Raw genomic sequence first — 27,463 nt, forward strand, 5'->3', positions numbered from 1 at the left:
TAAGATTGCCTTACAAAATGCAAATATATTTAATAGTGTATATACAAATTGATGGTTCAATAATGCTATACAAAGCAGGAATATCTTTAAAGAAACCCTGAGCGAAAAGGAGGATGTAATTTTTATTTTACACTTATTGCAACATTATTTCTGGTATTTGTTTGCTATAATGACTAATAAAAGGAATATGTTAAAACCAGATGTTAAAATAAAAGTGGGCATTCTTTCCATTTGTAGCTTATTAAAAAATCTAGAGAAGAGAGTTCTGCCCCATCAGCTTCGGAAATAGATGTTTAACATGGTAGAGAACAAGCTGAGCCTGAGTAACCCAAGACAACCAACTCCTTTAGCAGAAAGAGTGTCTTCTGTCATCAAAAAGAGCCATCTGGAAGAGTGCTGGCTCCCTGCCAGGAACAACCCTTTAACAACCACTCCTCATGTGCTTGAAGTTATCATGTTCATAGCGGCACAACCTGGAGTGTTGGTAAAGGTCCTATTGGAGGAGCAACGTATTCCTCCTCCCGCAGCAGCCGCAACAGGATGTTCTTCTTATTCTTTGGCCAGCTATAAATGTGAGTGTTCTGCAGCCAGGTAGGCACGTGTTCCTGAAAAAAAACACAAGGAAAATAAAAGCTAAATCCTATAAATCCTTCTGAATCTCTAGCAGAATCTTTCAGATTCCGTCACACCCTGCCAGGGAAGATTTAATTCTGTCTGTTCTAGGCACTTCCTGTAACAACAAGAAATGTTAATTTGGCTTCAGAATTGTATTTGGGTTCTTAAATAAATGAACTTTGTGTGATCCCACAGCTTGCCTGTCTCTCTTCTGCCATCACGTTGGCTAATTTCATCATGTTTCAAAGGAAGTCTGATGTCAATGACAGGCATCGAATAGCTTGTGAAAATAAAGAGGAGAGGAGAGGGAGAGGGAGAGGAGGAGATTTCAGTGCTCCTAGCAAGGAAAGGCTGCCACCTTAGTAGCTGCTAAAGAATCTATACAGCATGTTCAACATTGGGATGAGGACCAGTAGGGAAAGCCTGGGACCCCACAGGAACATTTCACGTGCTGGTAGCCCTCTCCCCCCCTTTGCACCTTTCTTCACCAAGCATGGTGTGCTCTGACCAACTGAGCAGAAGGCTGAGGCTGATACTGAGCTTGAGGAGAGACTAATGCATCTCCAGATTAGCAGGATCAAACTTCCACCAATCCTGGAAAAGGTGCAGTTCTTCACAGGGGTTGGCTAATGTCCATTAACATAATGAAGCTGGGACCGGCATGGCATTGGAGAGTGACAGCCGGCTAACGGAGATGAGCCTGCTCAGACCTCATGTTCCCATGTTCCCACAGCCTTGGGAAGTTTTCATATGGACAGTCTGGATGTTAGGGGTGAAGGGCTATTATAATACCACTAATTAACAGAGGGACAGATCCTTGACCAAAACCAGTTCATGGTCACCATGAGACAGAGATTTATTTTGGAATTGGAAACACCAGAACCTAGCCAAAATGAGACAGCAGATAAGCAACATGAGGAGCCAGGACATCCAGCACTTGGTCCCTGGACCTCTTATTTAGCAGTGTTTTCCCAAGATGGCCCCTGTTAGGAGCAGCACAGTTCCTGTCAAGCTAGTGGAGCTAGCTCCAAGAGGACAGAGCAAAAAGCTGCTGGCATGCACATCTCTGGCACCTCACCAGGGGATGCCCTGGCATGGGCTGCACATGTCCTGCTGCCAGCACACAGCCTAACTGCAGTCCAAACCTTTCATTCCCATGATCATGCTTCTCAAATTGGCTGTCTTTGCCTTGGCCTGTACAGCTGTAGGAACAAGGCTGCATCGCTTTCCCTGCTCAGGGAGCAGTTTGTGGTAATTGATGCAACCATTCTGTTAGAGCTACAGGATTTATGTATAGGAAGAAGGAGGTGAGTCACACAGGCACCTACAGACCCATTAGTGTGAACTCACTTAGGCTTCTGAACAAGCAGCTTTGTGACTGGCAGAGGTATCTATCAAACCTGACCTTCCTCTTTCTCCAGTGTCTGAGAAAGGATAGGCTTTGGTCAGTGGTCTCCTAAAGCAGAGGCTGTTCTTCCAGATGGACATCTCACTGCACAGGGGTAAGATCCCACAGCACTCCCTTTGGTAGGAGCAAAAATAAGGCTTCTTGCCTCCACCTGCTAGTCTTTTTATTTTGGCATTGGAAGGTATTTTAATCTTTGTGAATTTTGCTCCTTTGACAAAGGTCTTTGGAATTGGCCAAGAGACAAATGTGACTGGGAGAAAGAAAGATAACTATGTTTGCATGCACATACATACATACCCTTGTTACATGGAATTTGTTTCTTTACTAAATCTTGTTAAGAGCTATAGAAGGAAATGCAATTAAATATGGCAGGGGTTTTACCAAATGAGCCCTTTCTCTACCTTTGATAAGAAACTACATTTTTTTGACAAAGGAAATACAGGAGATATAGTCAGTCTAGACTGCAGAAATGCATTTGATAGATGTCCACGTGGGTAACTCAGTTAAGATGGAAATTAGTGTGAGAAATGTGTAGTAGGTAAGAAATCAGCAAGTGGGGATATAATGAGGGAGGCACTGTACATCCAGAGACAAGCTCTGTGCCTTGCTTCCAAAACTGCTTGTGCAGTTTTGTTTAATACCCTCCATAATGAAGTCAGTGCAAAAAGCACCTGGACATGAATCAGCTCTGGCAATAGTTTTAATTTGAGGGAGGTGTGTAGGGGTAAAGGATAGCCATAGCTGCTGTTTTTATCCAGAGTGAGAAAGAGGCTTTTCCTTGCCACACAACAGCATCTGTCACTGCAGGTGGGAGTAATGGGAAAATTGTTACTGTCCTTTACATTTTTAAAATTTGGCTGTGTATCTGTGAGCTGAGAGGACATTCTCTCTATACCACAGGGAGAGTATTTGATAACTCCACAGTTCAAACTGGTAGGAAGAGGGCAGAGTGCATTGGTGCAGAGGACAGGACTGTTCAGGGCTGTACCAGCAGAGCATGGTTTTACGTCTCCTGCCTTCCCTGGCACCAGCCCTGTTCATCTTATCCCTTGGTTGTTTCCAGAGGAAGCCTCTAGCAGGGGGCAATCTTGGCTTACTGCTTTGGTCATCAGGTGGCCAGATGAGGAGGACACATTTCTGTGGATTGTTGTGATGCAAACCTTGAACCAGCAAGACCCATTTTTCCTTTCGCAGTGTAGCTGGAAATGCCAGTTCCACCTTAACTGTGTGTTCTGCATTCCTCGCCTCATTATTCAGCTTCCTAATGAACGCTCCTTGGATCACACAGATCTCTTCCTGTTGGAGGTCGACTAATTTTCACATACCAGCAGTGCTTTATGATGTGCTGTGTATGAGATTAACTCATCTAATAGCCCCATCCCCAGATGAAACCTCCAAATCCTAATTTTCTGCTTTTTTCCACTGCCAGCTATGCTAACACTTGAACGTATAAAGGACAGTACAAAAAAGACAAAATTGAAGTAATTTTCCCGCCAACATCATCCAATTGTCCATATACTTGGCAGCTTTTCAGGTACCTCACTTCCTCTGACTGCCTCCAGACTTCATTACTGCAACTTGTTCAGGCTCTGATGCTCTCCTTCCACCCATGATGTCCTCAGTTACATTATCATTAAGGAGCTAGATGAACGTAGGTGATGTACCAAAGGATTATACTGAGAAAGAGACTAAGGCTTAACAGCAGTAGAAAATGCTGATCTGCAAATTTAATGAGAAAGGCACCTCTTGAAAAACTGAAGGGTTATGTGAACTACAGAGGGTGGACAGGAAGGATTCCTGGAGCCTGATGCCTTGATAGAGGCAGCTGGATAAACCAACCCTGGAAATTCCTTACAGACCACTGTCTGAGAGAACTGCTGCTGTACACTAAATAATCTTCTGATAAAGTTGAGCCCAAATTAACATAACTTACTGTTCTGTCTCAGAGCCCCAAGACAGCTAGAGTGTCTCCTGGAACACTTCTCTCTGCAACCCTTAAGGTGCCAAGTGGCTCTAGATTGTGTGGTCTGTTCACATGGTGGGCACTCAAGTAGCCCCAAGGTCAGGAGCCCTTTTCCCCCACCAAAGACTGACCGAAAAAATGCTGGGTGCTTCTCTGCCTTTGGCCTGCCCCATTCCCACCACTGCTGTCTTCCAGGTACTTACTTAAGGTAAGTAGCAGACTGAGATCCTTCAGGAAGGGATATGAATGACATGAAATACCAAGGGTATTATTCAACCCACAGGACCTCAAATATTTTACAAACCCAGGGACATAGTTTCAAATTTCTGATCTTAAATCGCTGCTTAAATAAGGAACTTCATTACAGTAAAATCCACAAGTGCTGTGGGACTGCACAGCCTTGTAACCATTGATAACATTTTTTAAATTTTGACTCATGTTCCAAAATTTGGGCACCCAAAGAAATATAGAGATTCTTTCCATACTTTTCTAAAATGCAGCTGTACCTAAGGGCAACATGATGGCTACCCAACAGTGCACAAAGCATTTCGTTATGCAAAGTAAACATGAATACAGTGCAGGAGATTGAGAAAGCTATAACTGAAGTCTTTTAATAATTTTGTCTTTGTAAAAATCCAAGAGATTTTCTGAGTGAGGTAGAAGAGATGGGAATCTGTTGCATTACTTATTTCTTATTCTCAAATGAATCTTCAAAACAAGTAAGGAGGGCAGATGAAATTGCAAGTCCTAAAAAATCTTAGTTTGCCTTTGATGGGCCCGTCACAGTTCAAGAAACAGCCTAGTACTTTAGTATTTATTATACTATTTATTTTATATTCTCAGCACACCCTCTTCCAGACCCTCTCTTCACATCAGTCATAAATCCTGCCCATCTCACTCATCAGCATTGCATTTGGACAAATTATAAAAGGGTTAATATAAAAAGCATGCTTCCTGGATAGATTGCCCCTCTCCATTTAAATTCTTTCAGTGCACAAGGCAATTGGAGTTTTAGTTGTACATTCATCATCAGAAATACATTTATACACTGATTTATGTTGTGGATGAAATGTTTTTTATTTGCATGTACACAAACCTATGAACTTTGGAATACATAAACCTATAAGCTCTGAATATTACTTGTAGGCTTTTAAGAACCAAGAAATTGAGTGTTTGGGTTTTAAGATTCCATCTGCTGCACTGTGATCAAAATAATATGCACTTAATCATGTGGAAAGTATATAAGCATGCATGTGTGTTACCTTTTTGGCATTTGGGAAAAGCACAGGGATGAATCTGAAGTTCATACTTCCTTGCTGTATAAACTCAATCTGCATCTAGAATAGAAAAAAAGCCAGTTTTATTGTAATAACATGACAGTTTTTCTCTGCATGCATCTGAATCCTATGTATAAAAACATTCCCTGCTTACTTAAACTGCTCTTCTGTTAAATGAGTTGATATATTGCTGGTGGACTTGGTGTTGTTTGGTTTGGCCACTTAATCTAATTCTTCATTGCTACAGAAAGGATACAGGAAAGATATGTCAACATTTCTTGAACATTCAGTTTCATGGTGTGAAATAATTGTGGATTTAGCTGCAGGTGCAATCCCGTGAAATCCATCTCGAACTGGTGCAGCCTGACTTGACTAACACCCTGTTTGGCCTACAGATGGGTGAAAGATTTCAGCCAGAGGCCAGGTCTGTGTCTGAGCCAGGGCCCAGCCTGTTCCCCATGGCCCTGGACACAGGCATCCCAGGGCTGGTATGGACAGCAAGGTACTGCTGAGAGCTCAGCTGCTGGTGACAGCTTCTGAGAAACCTGACCGCAGATTCCAGCTGGGGGATCAGATGGGTTCCAGGCTGAGAAAGGCAGCTAACTGCAAACCAAGGGAGAAAGGATCAGCTTCATGGCTCTATGGGCTCTTCTGGGCTGAATGTGCATCCTGTGAGAGGCTGTGGAGATGGGTGTCTGGTCTTCTGGCACCTCTCTGCACTCCCCAGGAGCCCCACATTGCATCTCTGGCCTTTGCTTTGCAATTCCATCCTTCAGTCAGCTCTACTGCTGCCTAAGAAAAGACCTCAGCTCCAGGATGGCTGAAGCAACAGGGGCTGGTTTAGAGGAGGAAGGTCAGGCACTGTTAGATAAGATTGTGCTCAGGGCTGTACAAGGGCTCAAGAAGGTGAAGGAGGGGAAAAACACCAAACAATAAAGAATATGAAGAAATAAGATGAGCATGTTTAATAGGATTTTTCTTCCTTGAACCTCTTAGCAGATGTTAATGAGCATACTGAGCTGATGAGAGGAAGGATTAATGAATTCCAAAGAGGGGTGTTTAACTATGGGGATTAGGGAAAACAAAGCAAAGAACCTGCCATTTGCAGACAGATTTGTCTTTTGAGAAGAAGAGACAGTCTTTGTAAAACAGCAAATGCATGTCCTTGCTTACCATCCTGTGGATGTATTTAGTATGTAAGCCGTGTTCATCTCTGTCCAGCTGGGATTCAGCCCCTTCCACATCCTGTTTGTATTTTGGACTGATTGCTATGATTATCATCACCGTCTTCTGTTAGGGAGAAAAGCACTTTCATGAAATTGAGAAACGCAGCGTGTTTGGTAGAGGCAGATCGGAAATCTGCCAGTTTGTGTTTTAAGTGATCTTTGTGTTCCTGGCAAACACAAGAGGATCTCATTCATTCTGGCAGGAAATACAGGAGAACTCACACACTCGTTCTCCTCATTATTTCTCAACATCTCAATATAGAAAATCTAAATGTCAAGAGATGTATTAGCAGCTACCAGTTGACACTTGGAATCCCTGTCATAAAAAGCCACTTTTTATCAGTGTAGAGTGTCTATGTGCATACACAGAAAACTTTTGTCTTTAAATTCAGACCCAAATGTTTTCCAACATCTTATGTAGAAGTGCATCTCTTTAGTCATCTACGGCTTTTTATAAAAAAGCTACTAAAGACAGCGGTCTATGGAAGCTACTTCTAGGGCTCTCAGTGGCAGAAATGATGTATTTTCTTGCTGATCTTAGTGGCAAAGTGTGCAGAGAGGTGGCTGTGCAGAGAGGGGGGCTGTTGTGGATGGGCAGCTTTAGGGGTACCTGACAGCTCTGTCATGATGGGCTGAAGGCAATGCTCCTCCACCTTGCTAGGACAGCCCAGATCTTGCCTCTGACCTGTTTAATCCCAGCCCCACACTGAACTCAGGTTTCCAGAGAGGGGCCATCCTTTATATCTGGGAAACATCTCTCCTCCTTAATGGCAGGCCAGTTGAAATGCAGCAGATGAAAGCTTCCTGCTTTTGTTTACCTGGGGCCTGCCTTTTATCCCCAGCACATGAAGCCTGTGTAAGGCTTCCAAATCTTACAGTCTGCCAGGCATGTAATTAACTCTTCCCTTCTGTGCTGTATCAAGAGAATCTGCCCCACCATAGGGTCAAATATGGTAAGGAGCCATTATCCCTTTCACTGACTCAACATACTCCTGAATTACTTTTGCTTGTGCTTGACATGTGTGTAAGCACTTACAGATGTTGAGGGTTTGCAAGAGACATGCCCAGTTGTACACTTTCCTCTGCTTGTGTCCAAGCAGTCCCTTCCTCCACACACATGTAAGGGTTTTGAAGTTAGAAACTGCCTCTACAGTCAGTGAGGGAAACCAAACTTTCCTGAGGTGGGTAGTCAGAGAAAGATCCTCAGGTGGAGGCAGGAGATTGTTCTCTGCACGTACTGGTTTCTCCTACTGACTGTGCACAAGTCCCAGAGGAGATCTGCCAGCTTGTACTTTAAGTGATAATGATGTTTTTGGCAAAAGCAAAGTCACCCTGTCTTCTGGTTTCATTACCTACATTACACACAGTGAGCCCAAGCCTAATTTGTCCTGATGCAAGCCCCAGTAGGCATGACTGCATTTCCATGGCAGAGGTCCCAGGCTGGCTCTGCATGCAGTTGTATCCTGCCTGCATGGACACCTGCAGGAAACCTGTGTAGGGCTGCCTCAAATGGCTGAGTTTCCTTGCTCAGGTGGAGGAGAGTCCAGCACTTCTGTCATCCTGTTCCTGAACCATGGAGATCTGGCCAGAGTGAGTCAGAGACCCAGTGGACACTCAGCAAGGCAAGAATCCAAGGAAGGCAGCCCATGATGGCTCCTGTCCAGTGACAGAATTGCCAGTTTGCACCCAGCTGTGCTGGTATAGTCCAACCACCTGGCTTGATCCTAAAGGAGATGTGCACTCACTGCTCAGGGGAACTTCAGAGGAAGTTGCTGCTGCAAGGAACAGCACTGGCAGTGAGATAAATCTCTGTTTTACTGCTTAGATAGATGCAAAGTGATGAGAGCAAATCTGTGTATCAACCAAGAAAATACCAATTTCCAGTTTAAATGTAGGATGGTTTATCCAGAAGAAGCCTTCAGTGTTTTAGATATCAGTGTAAAAGCTACAGGCGAGAAAGATGAACATTAGCCATGACTATGCAGCCTGGGATGAAATACAGGTATCATTGTAACCAAGCACAGCTAAACCCCACTATTTAAAAAGGGCATGGAGGAATAACTTTTCCAATGGCAGCTTCAGGCTGGATGTAACAGGCAGCATTGGAATTTTGCAAGAATGCCGGAATTAGCCTGTCATGTCTTAAAGAAAGAGCTCTGGGACCATCAGATACAGATGTGAGAGAGATTTGCCTCTCTCTGCAATACCTCTGCCATTTCTACAGGGGCAGGGAAGACAACAGTAGGGTCTTGCATTTTCATTCTGTCCCTGCTGTGTATTAGAATAATTCAACCATTTTCCTCAGGTCACCTCTGCTATAAACAAGGTTAAATTGCCCTTACATACATCACCTAGGTAGCGCTCCATCCACTTAATGATGTCAATACCTCGTACCGTGTCCTCAAAGATATCAATCTGAAAGAGAATGAAAGTCTGTAGTGAGCATCCCTTCACCTTTCCTCCCCATTTTAGAGCACTGATAGAGCAACTACTCCTTTCTTTGTTTATGACAAGCATTTCCAATTTCCTTAGGAAAAAAATGTGTACATGCACTTCTCCCCTTTCCATGCAGTCCTGAATCAAGCTGGCCAGGCAGCAGGCAGAGAGGGGCTGCTGCAGGCACATCCTTGGGCTCCACTCAGCTGGCCCTTTGACTGGCTGCCCTGCCAGTCCCACCTCCCAGGCATTTTTTACTGGACAGAGCAAGTCCACCTTCTCCATCTGTATAGCTGCAAATGCCTGCTATTTTCTGACTGCAAGGGTCTACTGAGTGGGAAGCTTTAGCTTCATATTGAACTAAATATTCAGGGTGTGTGGTGGGAAGTCAGCCAGGTCACTGATAACCGGGTGCAGTTACCCAGACTTCAGTGACAGACTTCACAGGACTGAATATGACCAACACTGCTGGCTTCTCTGCACAGCCAGTAAACCCAGAAACCAGCAATCAGTGACTGTGACCAATGGAGTAATTATTAACTTCTCCAAGTTTTTGAGATAAGAATCATGATCTGCTCTCATGTCTCAAGTCTTTCCCTTTCTGAATGCAGAGAGCCCACTTGTTTCCCTGCTTTGGGGCCATTTTGCTGTATTTATTATTCTGCAACAGGCTCCAAGTGTTGCCTGTCCAGCAAAGGTGCTATTAATGAGCCTTCTACTCTGTAAAGCTATGGTGCCCAGAAGCTTTCTTATGAATTGGTCATAGTACAGAACTGCTGGAGAGAAGTATAATTGCAGTCTCCGTAAAAAAATCTTTGATTCATGAAAATAAATAAGCATGTGCAAAGCTCCCCACTGAGTCTCATTCAGTTTAATGATAGCCACTTGCTTAAATGCTTTCCTGAATTGGAGCCAAAGAGTGAAGGTTGAGGGGTCAGGTAGCATATGCTCTTGAAATAAGAAAATATGAATCAAGATTTTGATGAACACTGAATCCTAGAGCCTTTGTGGGCCTCTAAGATGAAGCAAACTCATGAGAAATTCAGTAAAAGTCAGAATGGCTTATGGGATTAGAGAGTATGACACAGACCTTTTCAGGCCAATGATTTTCAGAATCCCTTTTAAAAGTATAACAAAGCAAAATCACTTTTAAAGGGATAACAAAGCAAATGAAACCATGAGATAGGCTGTTTCATTAAGTTGTATGAATTTTAGAATCTACTTTTAGTTCTTTTTTAGCAGAAAGTTACTCACATCTGAAGAATCAATGATATAACAGCATTGGAGAAAATAAAAGGTAGGATGGGAAGAACGTAAAATTGACCTTTTGTAATCCTGATATTACAGATCAAATATGAGACAATATTAATGGAATAGCTCACAAAACCTCATATTAATTGCCCATCTGGTGTCACTAAGTGAAATTTTCCAGGATCATTATAAAAGCATATTTCAAAGCACAAAATTCAGTTAAAAGGAGAACAAACAAAGAGGCAGATCATTTAAGTAACAGCTTGCAAAAATGAGGCTAGTTCATCCTATCTGTATCTTCTTTAGCCTATAAAATGTGACCATAACCAGAAAAACATTTAAATGGACAGTGTATTGCTTCTGCTTTTTTTAAAAAAACCTCTTCCCTGGTTGAAAGCCATTTTTTCTGGAAGGAATACTTACAGCAGTTTGAAATCCGTTTACAGACAGGAAGTTCACAAATTTCATAACCTCCACTGCCGTATCCACCGAGTAGGTTATAAAGACCTTGCCTGGGAGAGAGAGTCTGTATGACTACATAACACATTTAAATACACCATTCAGGGGGTGAGCCCTCCTTTAAATACACCATTCAGGGGGTGAGACTGTCACAGCCCTCATTTAAATACACCATTTAGAGGGTGAGACTGTCACAGCCCTCCTTTAAATACCCCATACAGAGGCTGAGACTGTCACAGCCCTCCTTCTCCACCACACTGCAGGTTCTGCCCACTTAGGTCTCTTTGGATTGTTTACAAAATGGATGTGGGATAGTGCAGTGGCTCAGTGTTGAAACCAACCCCCTGTCACAAAGACCTGCTCTAGATTTGAGCTCCTTCTGCCTTACTGGCAGGCTGCAGAGGGTAAATCCCTCTGCTGCTCCCCCTGCCCTGTGGCCAGAGCTGCTTTCTCCCATGCTTGGGCATACCTGAGCCCGGGCTCTCACCCACAGCTGGAGTTACCTGCACTGGCTGCAGCCAGCACAGCTTTCCCCAGACCCACTGATATGACAGAGCTGGAGGGGACCTTATGCATGTCATACTGCCTCTCCTTGGAGCAGCATTAACACCCTGTGCAGGCTGGATGCATGGCTGGTGACAGCAATGCCCTTGCCCTTGTGGGAGGGGTTTTCATGGCTTTGCATCAGGGTGAAGCAGCTGGCTGATCTAATCCAGCTGTGCATCTACCACAGATGACCCTGTTTTACCCAGTAATTCCTCCATCTAGGACACACTAACTGATAAAGTAGGGTTTATCCAAGAGTGGCATCTGGTATCATAACTCACTCCCCTGCAGGCCAGAGAGGTGTGACTCTCTGGATTTGAAAGGTGATATGCAGAATGAAGAATAAAGGAAAAATCAAAACCTCAGGAGAGCTGTGGAGGGTTCTTAGCAATGGTACATCTCACGTACTAGTCAGATTGGCATTTAGAAATAAGCTATTTTTCTGAAACCTAACTTTACCCTAAGAGTTGGAAGGTGAATGCATCTGTGGTGCTGGTGGCAATAGAAGCATGTCAGTCAGAGCCTGTGCTGCCCTCAGCATGTCCCAGAGTCCTCTCCAAACTCACCAGTTCAGGGAGAAACTGAGGTCAGGGTTCAACATATTTGTCTGGTTTGGGACAGGCAGAAACACTTTATCCCTCAGGCTTTGTTTGTTTTTAGTCTTTTACTGTAAGCTCCAGCCCCTCCTGCCTCAAAGGGACATCCTGTTTAGCAAGGAGTCATGAAGACAATCTGAACAGTATTTACTTTTTGTGAACAAAATAACAAGCAATTAATGACCATTATGTTTTCAGGATTCAAGGGGGTAATTACATCCCACCAAACACAGACACTCACACCCAAGAGATGTGGTGACACTTGGTATTTTCTTTTATTGTTGCCTTAATGTCATTTCCCCTGCCTTCTCCTCCCCCCCTTCACCACTCTGGAGCTCTCCCACCTAAAGCTGTTGGGCCATGCTGTAAAATCTTGCACAGAACAAATTTGCTAACCACTTACGCAACTCCTCCGGCAGATTGCTGGTTCTCAGAGTTCCCCTGGCTGCAGGGTTACTGAGAGGTCTTGGGACAGCAGCTGGAGATGGAAAATTGTCAGAAGGACAACCACATGCTTCATCTAGGCCACATGCCTTGGGGGGCAGCTGACCATTAGGTAGCTGGTTGTATAGCTGGTTTCTACAAAGAAAAGCAATGGAGGATTTAGAAAATACTTATTTTTAGGCAAAATTAAAAATTTCCTCTCCTGTTAATAACACACTAAGAACTTTATCTGCATATTAGCTATGAAAAGTTCTTGCAGAAATGCTTGGCTCAGCACATCTGCTTAGTTATTACAGTGTCTTTGGAACGGATACCTTGGTGACAGGCCACCACAAGAAGCAGTTTATCGGAGAAACATTAATCACAGGAAGTAAGCTGAAAGCTGTTCAGTTTGCAATTAGCAGAAGCAAAGGCTTTTCTGAGTGAGAAATAATGGCATGTCATGGATGTTGTTATGCATGTATGGAAGCAGGGTGGCCCTTGGGTAATGCCTTCCCATTATCTAAAGAACCCTTCATGGCACCTCAGATGCTCTCATGATGTCCTGTGCAGTGCAGGAGGCTCAGAGAAAGCTGGAAACTGGGAAAATGGGTTTACAAGGGCACTCCAGCTCCAGCTCCAGCTCTGGAGGCCCTCCAGCCTTGGACAAACCCAATGTTTTGCCAAAGGGAACAAAGTTAATTTCTTGACCAGCAATGGCAGACCCAAGCAAGAGTTGCTCATGTCAGGGACTGGCATTCCAGACCTGCAATAACCTTGCCTAATGTCTTCTCCATTGTAGCAAACAGAGAGAGAGGGAGGATTTTAGGAAGTTTAGCAGTTCTTGTCCTACACTTTGGCTTCAGATTTTAAGTCAACGGGAAGGTGAATATATAGAGATTTTTACATGAGGTGTGCTTGCAATCTGCTGGGTTGAATTTGTTGGATGAGTTTTAGGTTTCTCTGAGAGCTTTTCCCCACAGAGCCATGATGCTTAGTCAATCAAGACCACTCTCTTTTTTTCCTTAGCCTTCCTTAAATGAATGATGACAGGCTAGTCGCAGCATGTTTTCTGTTGTCACATTAAGATTTGGTTTATTCATTTTGGTGCAGATGTTTTCTGTTACAAAGTACTCTATAGGCAAATATTACCAGCATATAACTGCTGTTCCTGCAGTCAGCCTGCAAGCAGCAGCCATGCAGCCACAGGACAGACCCTGAGTATTCTGGATCTCTTTTAGCAAAAGAAAGTACTAACAAAAGCAACACATGCCTCATCAATGGCCACAAAAAACACTCCCGGTGGCTAATTTACAGATCTTCCCAAAACTCCACCTTATTTAACAAGTGTGCCAAAAATCAGGAGTTTGGTTTTAAATTTTACTACTGCAAAGGACACCCACTATCTCCCAATATTTTTACATTTTCATACAAACTCTTCACTGCAATTCTCTCTGCTGCAGGCACTCCCTGATCCTGCTGTCACTTTTCTGTTACAGTCCTTAATTTTTCAAAGGCCAGAGCAGAATGATATTTCAACTGTCTACCCTCATTTGTCCTGCCCATACTCACAGTTCCCTGCCAAGACCATGTCATGTAAGTGGACATTTTCAAGCACAGATGTCTGCAAGTGTAACACCTCTATAAGTATTGTGGCATTTGAATAAAAACAGTCTGATTTCAGATATTCTCAAAACCTGAAGCTTCAATTTGTTTTTATATAGCTGAGTCTGAAGGAACCCCTGCATGAATAGGATTTCCCATCTGCTAATGAGATACTTATAAGAATAGAAGGCCTGGTAATTAATATCTGAAAATCAGTCAAAAAGCCCTGGATGAAAAGTGCCAGACATTTTGCTATGAAAAATCATAGAAAAGGCTGCAAACTGCAGTGCAGAGATATATCAGCAACTGATGGGATTTCCTCCCTTTTTCTCTGCACCACAGAAGATGTAAGAAGGAAGTCACTGGAAGCCAGTGATTGAGTTGTCCCAGGCTGGTACAGTGTAAAGCTGAAGACCCAGCAAGCCACCAAACTGACCTTTGCCCATGAGCAGGAGAGCTCTAAGGTTTCAACTGAGATATTTTTCAACCCCTCATCCATTTAACCTTCAAGCATTTATCTTCCTTAAGGCATGCATTTCAGGGTGTGCTCTGACAACCTATCAGGTATCCAGCTTTGAAGTCCTTTAGGAAAGGGTCAGGCCCCCATTGGGTGTAAAACAGCAAATAAAGAAAACAACCCAGCATCTCACGTGTACTCCTGCAGCCTGGGCACGCTCACAGTACAAGGATTCAGAATTACTGGTTGAAAACCCACAAAATCAGATCAGAGGAACTTCCACTTCCCACAACCCCCACCCCCCCAGGCATACTTACAGGAATCGAGGAGGACCAGGGGAGGAGCACGTCCTCTGGGGTGGTCGGTCTCCAGTGCCTTTGGGAGCACGGAGGTTTGAGTAATTGGGGATGACTTGCTGGGCTGGGCGGATAACTCGCATGCAAGGTCCAGGAACAGGAGGAAGTGGTTGCGATGGCTCAGCAAAATGTTGGTAAGGAGCTCTGCCATCTGGGAGGGTGAGAAAATAAAGGCAGCAACTATCATTTCAGCCAACACATTTTTGCCTCAGTTTGTGTTTATTCCTTTCCAGGCATGTCTCAGGAAACTGAGCAGTTTGGAGGCATTTGCAGGTATCTCGCTCTGAAAGGAGCCAGATGAAGGAATGTTTTGGAGTCTGAAGCTTGCTATTTCCCATCCACATACGGCAGGGTTCAGATCCCTGCTCGGGGCTGGGCTGTTGGGACAGCTGACAGTTAAACATTCAGAGCTGCCTTGTCCCTGTTCTTACTGTGCTTCAGTGTTTTTTGGTAGGTTTTGGTTTTTTTTTTTTTATTTCATTTTGGCAATGACTTGTGAAAATGAATCATCCCAAAGTTCTCATGAAAGCAGATGCAAAATCCTGGAACAAATCAGTTTGCAACACTAAGGCTAAACAGACTGTGATTATTGTAAACGAAAAGAGGAAAAATAATCGCTTAGTTTGTTACTCCACCCTGTGTGAATTTTCTGTCAAAGTGACATTTTAAGGACTTGCTGCTGCTCCCGTTGCCATCCGAGAGGCTGCAGGGGAAGCCCAAAGTGATAATTTTGCTCAAGTAATTCTGAAAACCTTTACTGTTGCTAGCCACACATAATACTGATTAATAACTATTGTACAGTGGAACTGTTGGCATAAACTGAAAGAGAAAGCAATGTAAGCTGTTTGTTTCCCAATTGGGGAAAAGGAATTTTTTTTTCCCTCTCAGTCTTTCTGCTTGTGGTTTTCATTAGGCAGCAGCTCTGTGCACTTCCAAGCTGCTGTGTGCAGATCAAAGTCCAGCCTGGCAGGGCTTATTAGCACTGCATGATTATGGTGTTATGAGCTGTCTCTAAAAGCTGCAGTACTCAAATGCTCTTTTCCCCCAAAACTGGTTTTTAAAATCCTTTTAGCTATTTTTGGGTCATGCCTCCCTTTCCCTAGCAGCCATAGGACCATCTATATATATATATATATATATATTTTTTTTTTTTTTTTTTTAAGGGGAGGATAAAGAAAGAAAACAAAGCTTTAATGGAATACTCCAATTCCAGGAGCCAGCACTAAAGAAAAAAAACCCCTCCAACCAACCCCATAATTACACAGATTCCTGATGAAAGTGTGAGTCAGCAACATTGTATTTTTTGAGATTGTTTCAGGAGATTGTTTCAGGAGATTTTCCCACCCCCCTCTCATCTATTTGACAGGGTGAAAGGGACTGGGAGAACCATACTGCAAGTCAATATGGTTTCCTCCTGGATTCCTCATGACCAGCTCTAGGGAAAGTGACAGGGATTTGGGACACTCGGTTTGGTTTGGAGGCTTTAAGGCCAATGTTTCACCAGTTTCCTTTAGATCTGACTGCTGCTACAGTGTATTGGATGCAGCCGCAGTTCAAAGCACAGCGCGGCCAGGCGTATGTGCCCACACACCCCCACATCCCTGAAAGACAAATATCTGAAATTATGGTCCCCGGGCACAAGGCATTGCTGTGAACATTTCTTTGACTTCAGAGGCAGTTTTGTTGTTGTATCTCAAATAGCAGGTGCTCCAGCCTGCTTAGCGCCTCCGGGCACAGTTGCTATTCCCCAGGGGAGGTGCAGAGCTTTGTTGTGGGTTGCCACTGCCCAACAATTATCTGAGACACACGGAGCTGTCAGGAGGTGATTTACGCTGTAGCAGGCATGTGAGAAACAGGAGTACAGTTGCCAGCTTCTTGGTCCTGAGCAAATCTGCTCCAGCCATCTGAGTTTACTTTACTCTTTTTGCCCTCTGGATATGGCTGGAATGGTAGTGATTTTTCTGAAGAAAACCTTTCAGAGTTCCTGCTTTCAAACAAAATGTCCTCGTTCAGTAAATGTCCTACTTCTCACGATGCCTGCTTGTGGAGGAGGTAAACTGAGGTAAATAGTGAGGGGTGTTGTGCAACCAGCTCTTTGTCTGCTTAGGGCTGAACTGAAAGGAGAAGGTAGGAAAGGAAAACCAGAGCACATTTTCCAAATGTTAAGCTGTAGATGTTGTTGAAAGTCCATCTGTAGCCCCTTCCCCTTTACAAAGTTCCAAAATCAGAGCTGGGAACCAAGTTTCTGAAACCCTTCTCTTTCATATACCTAATTACAGCACATAGGTAAAATGGCAAAACTCCTTAAACAGATGCAATATAAATGCTGTGGAGTCAAAAAAAAGGTTAAAAACCAAAAAAGGTTTATCAGAACAGGCCTACAGCTTTTTATTACAAAGCCAGCCCAAAACAGGTCAGGGTCTCATGAGCCTAATGTAATATAAATTATATTAAAACAATGATATTGCTGTTGAATGTTCAAAGCTCACTTCATAACAGATAAAAATCTCAGAGACTGAAAAGGAATACTAATTAATAGCAGGCTGTAAACTGCACTGTAGTCTCCCAGAGCCAGAACGCCCATATTGAGGGAGTCACATCAGCGCTCAGCGACACAATCACCAGCAGCTGAGAGGGCTCCATTTTAAGTAATGAGCTTTCATTTCAGCTGACAACAGAAAAAAAATTAGGATGATGGATGTCATGCTCTTTTCACATAGAAATAAAACACATGGGTGAGTCTGGTCATAGTGCTGGGAGATACTATTTATGGAGATCAAGGGTAACCTCCCATCCTGATCCTGGCAGGAAATTCTCAACTTTAGGGATCCAAGGGGGAGCAGGGAAATCTATGAAAACAACAGGAATTGAGTGGGTATAGGAGGCTGCCGAATGACTGATGCAAGGAGGAAGGAAATGACTAGAATATGAAATAACAGCAGGGAGAGGCTGTGCATGCTCAGTGTGACCGACAAAGGCTGGTTTCTAAGCAAAATCATTCGCCTGCACTCGATGAGTAACCACGACCTCTTTAACTTAAGAGGTTCAGAGGTTTTGCAGCAGAGTCTAGCCACATAACCCAAAAATCTGAAATCGTAAAATGGACTGCAATTAGATGTTTAAAGAGCTTAATAATTGCATGCTGTGCTGGAAACACGCCCTTGGTGAACGATGGCTGAGATACAGCCAGAGAAACTCCTGTGGGGCGAGAGGTGCTACTCACATGGGCCTGGGAGGGGCTGCTGGGCCGGGCAGCCGTGCCTGAGGCAGCCGTGGGCCTGCGAGGGCGTGTTGGCATGGGGCAAGTGATGGCACATGGGGCACTGCTGATGCTCAGGTCCCAAAAACTCTCTGGAGATCAGTGGTCCTGGGAGGTCCTGGGGGTTGAGCACAGACACCAACGGTAAGGGGGGCTCCAGATGCCTGATGCCCATGACGTCTTGTGACTGGGAGTTGTAGCCAGTATCTACAGTCCCCAGCTCTGCCAGGAGTCTGTTTCCTGAGGGTTGCTGTGACTGTGAACTCCCTTGGCTGCTCTCCTCCAGTGAGTCCTCAGGAACATCAGACAAGATCTGCTCTGATTTACTGGACTTGTGCCTGGTGTCAGCTGAAAGCTGTGATCTTGGCTGCATGCCTGGCTTGTCCATAGCTATAGAATGTGTCTTTGAGGGAAATACTCCTGATTTTGATTCACCAGGGGAACAGGAGTGTCCACCTCCATCAGGATCAGTATATTTTGACCACAAGCTGCTGTCTGGCTCCACGGACAGTGCTGAGTGATGATGTGCTGGTGCTCTGCAAAGGCTAGATGGATCGGCCTGAGGTGTTTGAGCAACACGTGAGCTCTGGGACTCCTCATCCTCCATAGCCTCTCCAGAAGGCTGCAAAGCCTTTTCCAAGACATGCTCAGGTAACTGGGACCACGGCAGGGATTCATCCACTTCGACTGGTATGCTTCGACCCACGAAAGTGCCTGAAAAATTGAGAGAAGTATCACTGGAGAGGGACAGCCACACAGGCAAATGCCTGTCATCCATCATCATTCCCTGACTGTGAGCTGGAATACTGAAGAGCAATATGTATTCTTTATAATCTTTAATGCTTTTTAAAAAGGTGGCAGAAAACAGCAAGAAAGGTCTGGCTGACTTTTGGCAAAACAAGAAAGTAGAGGGTTAGCTGGAGTGAAGCTAGTAGAGAGTTATAATTTGGACTAACCTGACACAGAGGCCATTTCCAAAGTTTTTTGTTGAACTGGAAGTGAGTCAGCTGCCTTACTTGCAAGGCCAGGATTTTTCAGCAAACTGGAAAACAAGAAAAAGGACTCTTGTGAACACAGTACTGTTTCACATGGGCAATAATCCTAAAATAACTCTATCTCAGATGCTGGAAAAGAAATAGCAGTTAAAGTTTTGGAAATTGTGTTGCGCAAATCAAATGTTTTTTTATGGGATTTCTGGAACCTACAGTTCCTGCTGACACTGGGTGGGGGCAAAAGCAGATGAACTGTCTCTCAGAAGTAATTCTTGTACCTGACAGTAGATCAGACTGCTTAGGTCTGGAGGTTTGGTTTAGGCATAATTCAGGCAACACAACCACTTGCAATTATTTTACTCCTGATCTTCTAATAACAGCTGATGCATTGGATCTAAACTTTATGACACACCTAGCTGAGTAATTTCAACTCGAAATCTTGTTTCCAAGTGCTGCTGCTTAATTTATTGTACTGTTTCTTCCAGTCTACCATCACATGACTCTCATTATTTTGAATTGTTGAAAATTAAAAGATAATTTAGAGAGATTGGTTATTGGTTGGATTTTTTTCCTCTTTCCTTCAGAACTGACTTGGGCCCAAAACAAAATTATCACTTCCTTTTGGGACTGCTATCCCAGTAAATTTGGTCTGGCCAAGTGACTCCTGATGATGGAGACCTCTGCTTCACCCCAAGTTAGGATGACAGCAGCAGTGATGGGTGAATGCTGGGCAGGAAGTGCAGCCATCTTCATCCTCTTACAGGGTGCAGCTCAGCTTCCTCCCAGCAAATTCTCTTTTTTTACCATGGAGTATAGAAAAACACGCTTGGTACTCATCATTTCCCCAGCCATTCACCTTATATCAGATTGAAGAAGCTAAAATTCCAAGTAGGAGAGTTATCAGAGGAGAGGGAACTAAGCACTCAAGCAATGGGAATGACAACATTTGGTGAAAGAATCTGGCCTGAAAGCCTGGTAGAGAAAGTCAAAATCACAATGTGTTTGAAGAGATCCAAGGGTTTCTCCCAACTTCAGTCACAATGTTTTGAACAAAAAAAGTCAAATGAACAACAAATTTAAATGATCACTCTATAAAAAAAGAGTTGAACAGGATCACAGAGAGGTACCAAGCAGTGTCTCAGCCTTTACCCTGGCTTCCACAGTGATTCTGTAAAAGCAAATGTTGTGCCCCATGTTTACAGGGCAAGGTTGAGGCTTTACATTTTTGCTGATCAGATCAAATGACACGTACTTCCCCTGAAAGTACCTCTGGCACAGAAAATTCTGGGTGTAACATTTGCTGGGAAGTAGGATATAAACTGTGCTTTGCTGCTGGGCTGCAATGTAAACATTCCTCCTCTATGTAACTTAAACCCCATCTGTGCAGAAGATTTGCCATATATTCATACATACCCTATGTTATATTAAGCACATCCACAGGGAGAGTTATCCTGGGATAATTACAGTGGGATAATTACACTGGTAAATTTTCCCATGTAGGCAAGTCCTCAGAGCAGCTATTAGCTGCACCAGCACAGCACACACGCTGCTGCTGCTGCTCTGACAGCTGCAGCCCCTGCACGAGCGAGCTGGGTCTGGTGCCAAACCAGCTCCTGCCATTCCAGCACCCGGGCTGGAAAGGCTGACAGTCAGCTCACCACCATCACATCTCTCCCTGAGGTTTGCACCCCTTTTCCTCTACACCAGGTCACAAAAATCAGCCAAGCCCACTGAGTCCTGGTTTCCTGACCGGCATAACTGACGTGACAAGAAAGAGAAAACCTCGAGCTCTCAGCACCAGTGTCAGGAACTTGATGCTGTGCAGGGATGGCCAAGTGTCCTTTGCCTGGGACCTTTGGTCACAGTCAGTTTAAATGATGACTGCCCTGGGGTGGTGACTCACCAGGGCAGCACAGCACAGTCAGATTTACACCAACCAGGCTGTAAAGCTGCTGAGTGGTCCCCTGACAGAGAAGCACCTGTGAAGGAGAGGTGTCAAATGCCCTGCAAAGCATCTGTCTTCTGCTTACCTCAACGGTTTTGTAAACCTGATCCTTGGATCAGCTGGCCTTGAAGTGCCTGCTCAGACGTGCTTCAACTTGAGGATATCTCTGTACGTTTGGTTGTAAAGTGAATGACTGCACTCCAGCAGCACAAATCACATTCCAATCTCTTACTTCCCTTCTGAGCATCTCCAGTTAACTGGTTCCTTGTGCAAAATTCACCCTGGTGTTCACAAAGCACAACTCAGCTGAGCACTGGGGTACAGCTCCACCTCGTAGGCCACATGCATTGTCTGATCATGCCTCTATTCAATATAATCCTTAGCAAACATACAAACTTGACTTTTCAGAAACAAATTTGCAATGCCTCATACACCACAAGATGCTGTTTTGATGGTCTCTGAAGTACCTGGGTGAAAATACTACAAAATACTTTGAATTTGGATCCTCTATACTCAATAGCCTTCAGTTTAGCACCATGCCAAGAAGAACAGATTTCTGTGGAGAAACTGAGATCTCAATCCAGAGCTCAATGAAGTAAATGGACATCTTTCTATTGACTTCTGTACGTTTTGGATTGGGTGTCAGATGAAAGTTAAAAGTCACTAAATTCGTTTGGAGGCTACAACCTCCAAAGTTCTTGGTCTTTCTTTTTTTTAGTTCCATTGCTAACATCAGACTATCTATGAAATGAACTGCATGAATCTAATGAAAGGGACAACATGGGCAAGAAAATTTCAGGTTTGCTTTCTTAAAGTTTGCTATTTAATGTATTTAGTCTGCCTTTTGGAGAAGTGATATTGGGATTCTAATAAACTGTGTCACAAATCATCAGCCACCAAACTCTTCAAACGTCTTGCTTCAGAATATTTCAAAAATGTCTTTCCTATTAAACTCTGAATGGATAAACGCCTCTTTATCTCCCAAATCAACTTAATATTTTAAAGGCAGCCTTATTTCCTTCCTGTGTAACATGACCTCAAAAAATTACTCCAGATAGTTGAGTGAAATGATTTGGTCAGACAGAAGACACAACTAATTTGATAGCTTATGTTTTTACCTGCAAAAAATTCTAGGTTTTTTAGATAGGTTTTTGCTTAGACCCCACTGCAGGGTGTAAGCAAAAGCTGAGCTTTGACACCCACGCACAGCCCCTGCTCTCACAGGATCAAGGTAGGAGGCACCAAGGGGATGAGAGCTTTGGCATTAAAAAATTAGGAAACGTGAGTTCCTCCTCCTCCTCCCTCAGTAGCCCTGGCTGCAGAGAAAAGCTGTTACAACAGCAGAGCTCTGTCTGTAGCAATGGCCCCCGGGATAAATTAACCCCAGGACATGCTGAACATCTTTTAAGCAATGCTGGCAGTGGCATGTGGATGGGAATTCCCAAGAGAAATCCCCACACTGCTGAAAATATAACAGATTATTTAAAAAACATCCTCCTCCAAAAGCAGTACTTCAGGGTGTTGTTTTTGCTCAGCTGAAGATTCTTGGCTTTTGGAAAAAGACCCAAAAGAGCCCATTATCCCTGTATTTTATGTTGCCTTGTGCTGCTGAGTTTCATTTTGCTTCCTTTGACTTTTCTAGTTAGCTTATCCTGCAAATACAGTTAAGCACAGGGCAGAAAAATTACCTGCTTGGTCTCCTGTGTTGAAGAACTAGAGGAAAGGAATGCTTCAGCATACTGAAATACCCTCAGAAACCTGTAGCCTGATCCCTCTTCTGGCAGAGAGGCTGCTGCAGAGCAGAGATCGTGCCCAACCTCATTTGGAAAGACACTGCAACTTCAAGTCAGTTCATGATATTGCCAGAAAACATCAAGAATTTAATATCCCCCCTGCACCTCTGACTATTCAGGAGATTACTGATAACCAGCTGGAGCCATTGCATATATTTCTGCTTGTAATAAAGTAAGGAGGCCCTTCCTAGAGGGACAGAACCTGGACTGCTCCCAAAAATGTCAAGGGAACTCCTTAAACCACTCTTTTTCCTTCCTCTCCTTATACACCCAGTTCTGCAGTGTGCATTAATTCAGCAAATAACCTTTGTGGGTGGGTGCTCAGTGATTAAAGCTCCTGAGAAGAACCCCCTTCCAGCTTCCTCGTGAGGCTTCCCACACCCAGAGAGCTTCTTCCTCTGCTTCTGCCAGGGAGACAGGGGACCCCACCCAGAAATCCTACTTACATCCAGCTGCTGCTGGCCATGGCCATTCCTGGAAACCTGCAGGGAGAGCATAAAGGGGAGCAAATTCTTCTGCAGGTCAGTAGAGATGGGCCTGAGCACCCAAGTTTGAAGCAATGGCCAAAGTTCCCTAAAAATCCTCCCACAGAGTCAAGGGGACAAGGGGAAGGGTGTTGGTCTTAGCTCATCTGTGCTGTTTTCTTGCAGCTGATTGCAAAATCCATCAGGTATTTATTTCATCTGTTTTCCAGCAGAAAGACTTGTCAGGATGCGCTGTCCCAAAACACACACACCAACCATCTATCTGCTTTTGATTAGAAACCTTCTGTCATGAAGAAACAGAGGAGAGAGAGACTGCAACATGAGCACAGTTGTGCTCTCTGCTGCTTCTGGAGAGGGGGAGAATATTTTTGCTCTTTTGATCAAAGTTTTATTTGTCTACCTTGTTAAAACAGAAAACATTAGGATGAGAAAGAAACCTCACCTTCCTTGGTGCACAACACACAAGGACAGGGTTTTTTATTTGCCAGTCACGGCATTTATGAAATGGCATGGGTAGAGATTAAGGCAAAGCTGAGATCACAAGGGGTGGGGACAGACAGGTATTTCTTGATTTCCAAATAATTCCTGTGTACTTTGGCTGAATCCCTTAAGCTCCCTGGTGCTGCTGATATCCATCTGCAGGATGGGAGTAAGTGGATGCAGAATCTGCAAGCTGCTGTGAGGATGCACATGCTGAGATCCCAAGGAATGCTGTTGCCATGGGGTGAGATGAATGTAAATGTGCAAGAGCACTTGCTCCAAGTGCTGCTTTCTCTACAGAAACACGAGACACAACTTTCCTCAGAAAATCCCAGAGGAAAATCCTTACAGGAGGAGCAAGTGCAAATGCGGGAACTGGTTTTGGTCTACAACTTAAATAAGCATTGCCAAGGAAATCCAAGCTTCAGAGTTTTGCACTTCACCGGGAGAAATTTCAGCTGCTGTCCTCATGGACGCTGACCCTCTCCCTTGGGTACCCTCCACAGCAAAGGGCAAGGCAACATGTCACATTCCTAGCCCAGACCTTTAACTCTCTAGGGCAGGTAATGCTTATCTTTATGACTTCTGGAAAAATTAGAAAAAGAATAAGGAAACAATGTTCCTCTGGCTATATGGTTGCTCTCACGTATTTTCTGAAGCCATGGCAGGAAAATCTGCATGTGCCAGGAGAACATACTTCAAATCCTGTCTGCATGGCAAACTTCACATTCTCTTTTGCAGCACTAATGCTGCTTCACTGGACAATCCATGGTGCAAAGGCTAGAGCAGACCTGATATTTTTTGCCTTTTTAGTGTAGACACCAATATACATGTTGAAGGAATGCTGGACAGTAAGTAGTAAGAAACTAGAAGGGTGACACCCTCTAGCAGGACCCAAACAGGCATCTCAGATATAGGCAGTTTTCTAAACTTTGTGAAATATGAAAACATCTACAATTATCTTCAGTATTCTTAAAAATGTGATTGCTTTCCAGAGGCTACTTCCCACCCATTTCTGGTGCTGATAAAACTCTCACAGGCATTTAAAAACCCCCAGTCTGGGATGTTCCATAGCCCTGGGACATCCAAAACTCCTGTCACAAAACTGGGGCAGACTCAGTGGGGTGGGATGGGGGGATTACTCTGAGAAGCATCAATTTCCTCCGCCTGCTTTCCTACAGCTTCATGCCTTACATTGAAGGCTCTGGTTCCTGAAGAGTCCCAGGTATTTCACAGGGCTGATGTCTCTCCCATCCCCAGCCTGCTCTGCAGCGCGAGGGCTGTGCGCTGCGTGGGCGGCGGGAGGCTGAGGGAAGCCTGTGGGACCTGACGTGTCTCCCTCAGCTGGCGTGAGAACAGCCTTGCTCGCTTGCAGTCATGAAACGTGCAGAAATGCGTGTATCCTTCAGACGTGTACCCTCTGCCAAACTTCAAAAGCCACTGCTGGGGGTGGGGGGCACTGATAGACACGAACACCATAAGTGCAAATGCCTTGCTTCCTGCCTTAGGAAAACAGAAAGAAAACTCATCTCCATTGGAAAATAAAAAAATGAAAAATACAGCGTGCTTCCAGACACTGCCAGCACTCTGCATGGGCGAGGCCAGCTTCAGAGGCTGATGGCATTGCAGGCAGCAGCACCACTGGCAGCCACCTGCCCAGCCTGGCCCAGCTGCCTGTGCCCCTCATGTCCCTGTCTCTGGAATCACCCACCATGGGTGTCACAGCAACATCTGGTCATGGTGGGGCACTGGTGTGGCCAGTCCGGGCCTTGACCCACCCAGGGCTTGCAGGAAATGGGAATTTCTCGTCTCAGGGTTGCTGGTGGTGATTGAGGACCAGTAAGCCCAGATGTGCCAATCTCGGCGCCGAGCCAGTGCTAACCCTACAAAACCTGTAGGGTACAAAACCTGTATCCTGAAACTGGGTGAAATGGAAGCAGGTTTTATGTGGGAGTGGGTTTTATATGGCTGATTTTAATCCTAATCAAAAAGAAAGACTATCACCTTGCTCCCACTTGTTTCCGTGCCGAGGCTATAGAGGACGGGGCAAAACCGATGTGTGATCCTGTTTCCTTCACACCTTGCAGCCACCTCTCCCTCACTAGGTCTGTGGACCTGTCCCATGCAGTCCCAGGTCAGGCGGGGAAGGGAAGGGGAGGGAAAGGAAAAGGGAGAGAGAAAGGGAGAGGGAAAGGGCCATCGGCCAACACACCACCTTGAGCCTGCAGAGCCGGGCAGGGCGGGATCGGGATCAGGCCTGGCCGCCAGTCATTGCCAGGCAACTACGTAAATAGGCAGGACAACATTTCGACACCAGGCGTGTCCGTCCCCAGCGTTTACCCCAAACCCCTCCTGATTAAAAAAAAAAAAAAAAAAGAAAAAAAAAAGAACAAGAACCAGCAAACAAAACAAACTGCAGCGAAATGGCTGAAACATGTTGCAACCATCTGTGAGAGTCGGGCTCTCATGACCCGAGAGAGGGGGGAGAAAGCAAGCGAGACAGCGATTTGAGGGGGGGAAAGAAGCCCCAGCGAGAGCCCGGCGCGGGTCAGCAGCTGAGGGCAGACAGGGGCCGAGAGAGGCGGCACCTCCGGCACTTCTTACCTTGCGGGCGAGGGAGCTTCGCGCTGGGCTGCCCCGGGAGAGCGAGAGGGCTGCGCGCCTCCCGCGCTCCCCGCCGCGCCCGGGGCTCCTTCCTCAGCCGGCCGGGCGGCTTTCCCTCCTTTTACGACACCCTCCCTCCCTGCCTGCCTCTCCCAGGTGAGCGGCAGAACAGGCTCTGCAGCAGGAAGTGGAAGAGCACGCAGGGCTCGGCGCGGCGGCCGGCGGGAGAGCCTCTGTTGGGGGAGTGACACTTGGAGGGAAGCTCACGGCCCCACGGCCATGCCTGCGTGCGGCTCGGCGCCTCTCCCTGGGAAGCCGGGCGGCCTCTGCCTGAGCGCCGCGGAGAAATAACTCAGGGGGAACCCCGGTGTGGTTCCTAAACGGTGTGCCTCGTCGGGAAAGTCATCCCGTGCTTTCAGCCCTCGGCCGCTTACTGTCGGTGCCAAATGTTAAATCAGCTGTGATTCAGACTACTGAAGACAATCACATGATGCGTGTAAGAACTATATAAAGAACATCAAGAAAAAGATTTCTCGACTGGTTCTTTCTTTTAGGTTAGATTTCTAGACACTTCCAAGTTTCTACACTCTCAAGGAGCAGAAACTCGCTTTTCCTACCAGCTGAAACTTCCGCATTCTCACAGCTCCCGGGCGCCGAGCAGCTCCGGAGATGCCCGGAGAGCTGCCCCAGGAGAGCCGCTCCGGCCGCTTTATCCCAGCCCTCAGCACTGTCCTGACCCTCCTCTCAGCGCATCTCCCTGCCGAGAAGCTCTTCCTCATGTCCAGCCGCATTTTCTCAGTTTAACCCTAGAAGGGGGTTGGTTCACTTAGCTAGCTGCAGCCTGGGCGCGGCTCCTCATCCTCCAGGTGACCGTAGGCGGGCACCACTTGCTGCCTCAATGCCTGGCAGCTCTGCCTGGGCACACAGGGACATCTAAACCATCCCCAAGCTCCTCGCTCTGCCAGTGCCACCGCTGCTCCTTCCTGTGCCCTCCCTGTGACACTGGCGGTGGAGGAAGGAGCCACATGTGCAGCATTCCTGTCCCTGGGAAGGGCTCTCTCTGCATGCCCACCACTCTGCCAGCCCCTCTTTCTGGTCCAAAGGCAAAGCTGTGACCCAGGCAATTATCTCCTCTCATTAGGGAATGACTGGCCACATTTTTGGAGGGAAACCTCAAGCAGCTGGGAGCAACATGTGCCCCCAGCTGAGCACCAAGTGTGATTGTATTGACAGTGCAGTGATGCCCTGCAGCCTGGGCTTACCTTCCCCCTTGAGAAAGCCTACATC

The 27,463-nt window shown here is 45.3% G+C and overlaps 1 protein-coding gene across 3 annotated transcripts; it reads right to left on the reverse strand.

Moving 5' to 3' along the window:
* Positions 1–26,639, reverse strand: TRAF3IP2 (TRAF3 interacting protein 2). 3 transcript variants are annotated; one of them, XM_077175206.1, is made up of 10 exons: positions 26,177–26,636; positions 18,834–18,919; positions 17,842–18,591; positions 14,580–14,769; positions 12,181–12,356; positions 10,600–10,688; positions 8,836–8,904; positions 6,437–6,553; positions 5,249–5,323; positions 1–605 (listed from the first exon to the last, which is right to left on the reverse strand). In XM_077175206.1, the coding sequence occupies exons 2-10, from the start codon at positions 18,847–18,849 to the stop codon at positions 459–461; spliced, it is 1,629 nt and encodes a 542-aa protein (XP_077031321.1). In that variant the 5' UTR covers positions 18,850–18,919; positions 26,177–26,636; the 3' UTR covers positions 1–458. The 3 variants fall into 3 exon arrangements, 2 of the variants coding, with proteins under 2 accessions (XP_077031321.1, XP_054485937.1); XR_013181339.1 differs by lacking the exon at positions 1–605 and having other exon boundaries at positions 5,244–5,323; positions 8,841–8,904; positions 26,177–26,639; XM_054629962.2 differs by lacking the exons at positions 12,181–12,356; positions 14,580–14,769; positions 17,842–18,591; positions 18,834–18,919; positions 26,177–26,636 and having other exon boundaries at positions 8,841–8,904; positions 10,600–10,675.
* Positions 26,640–27,463: the final 824 nt, after the last annotated feature.

This window comes from Agelaius phoeniceus, chromosome 3 (genome assembly GCF_051311805.1).
Source record: "Agelaius phoeniceus isolate bAgePho1 chromosome 3, bAgePho1.hap1, whole genome shotgun sequence".
Classification (NCBI taxonomy): Eukaryota; Metazoa; Chordata; class Aves; order Passeriformes; family Icteridae; genus Agelaius; species Agelaius phoeniceus.

Bases quoted from the DNA above. Each gene is read 5' to 3' on its own strand.
- TRAF3IP2 (XM_077175206.1), bottom strand. The intron at 14,770-17,841 runs GTGAGTAGCACC...TCACCCTCCCAG, and splicing joins GCAGCCCCTCCCAGGCCCAT to ATGGCAGAGCTCCTTACCAA. The intron at 5,324-6,436 runs GTAAGCAAGGAC...TTTCTATTCTAG, and splicing joins CTAAATACATCCACAGGATG to ATGCAGATTGAGTTTATACA.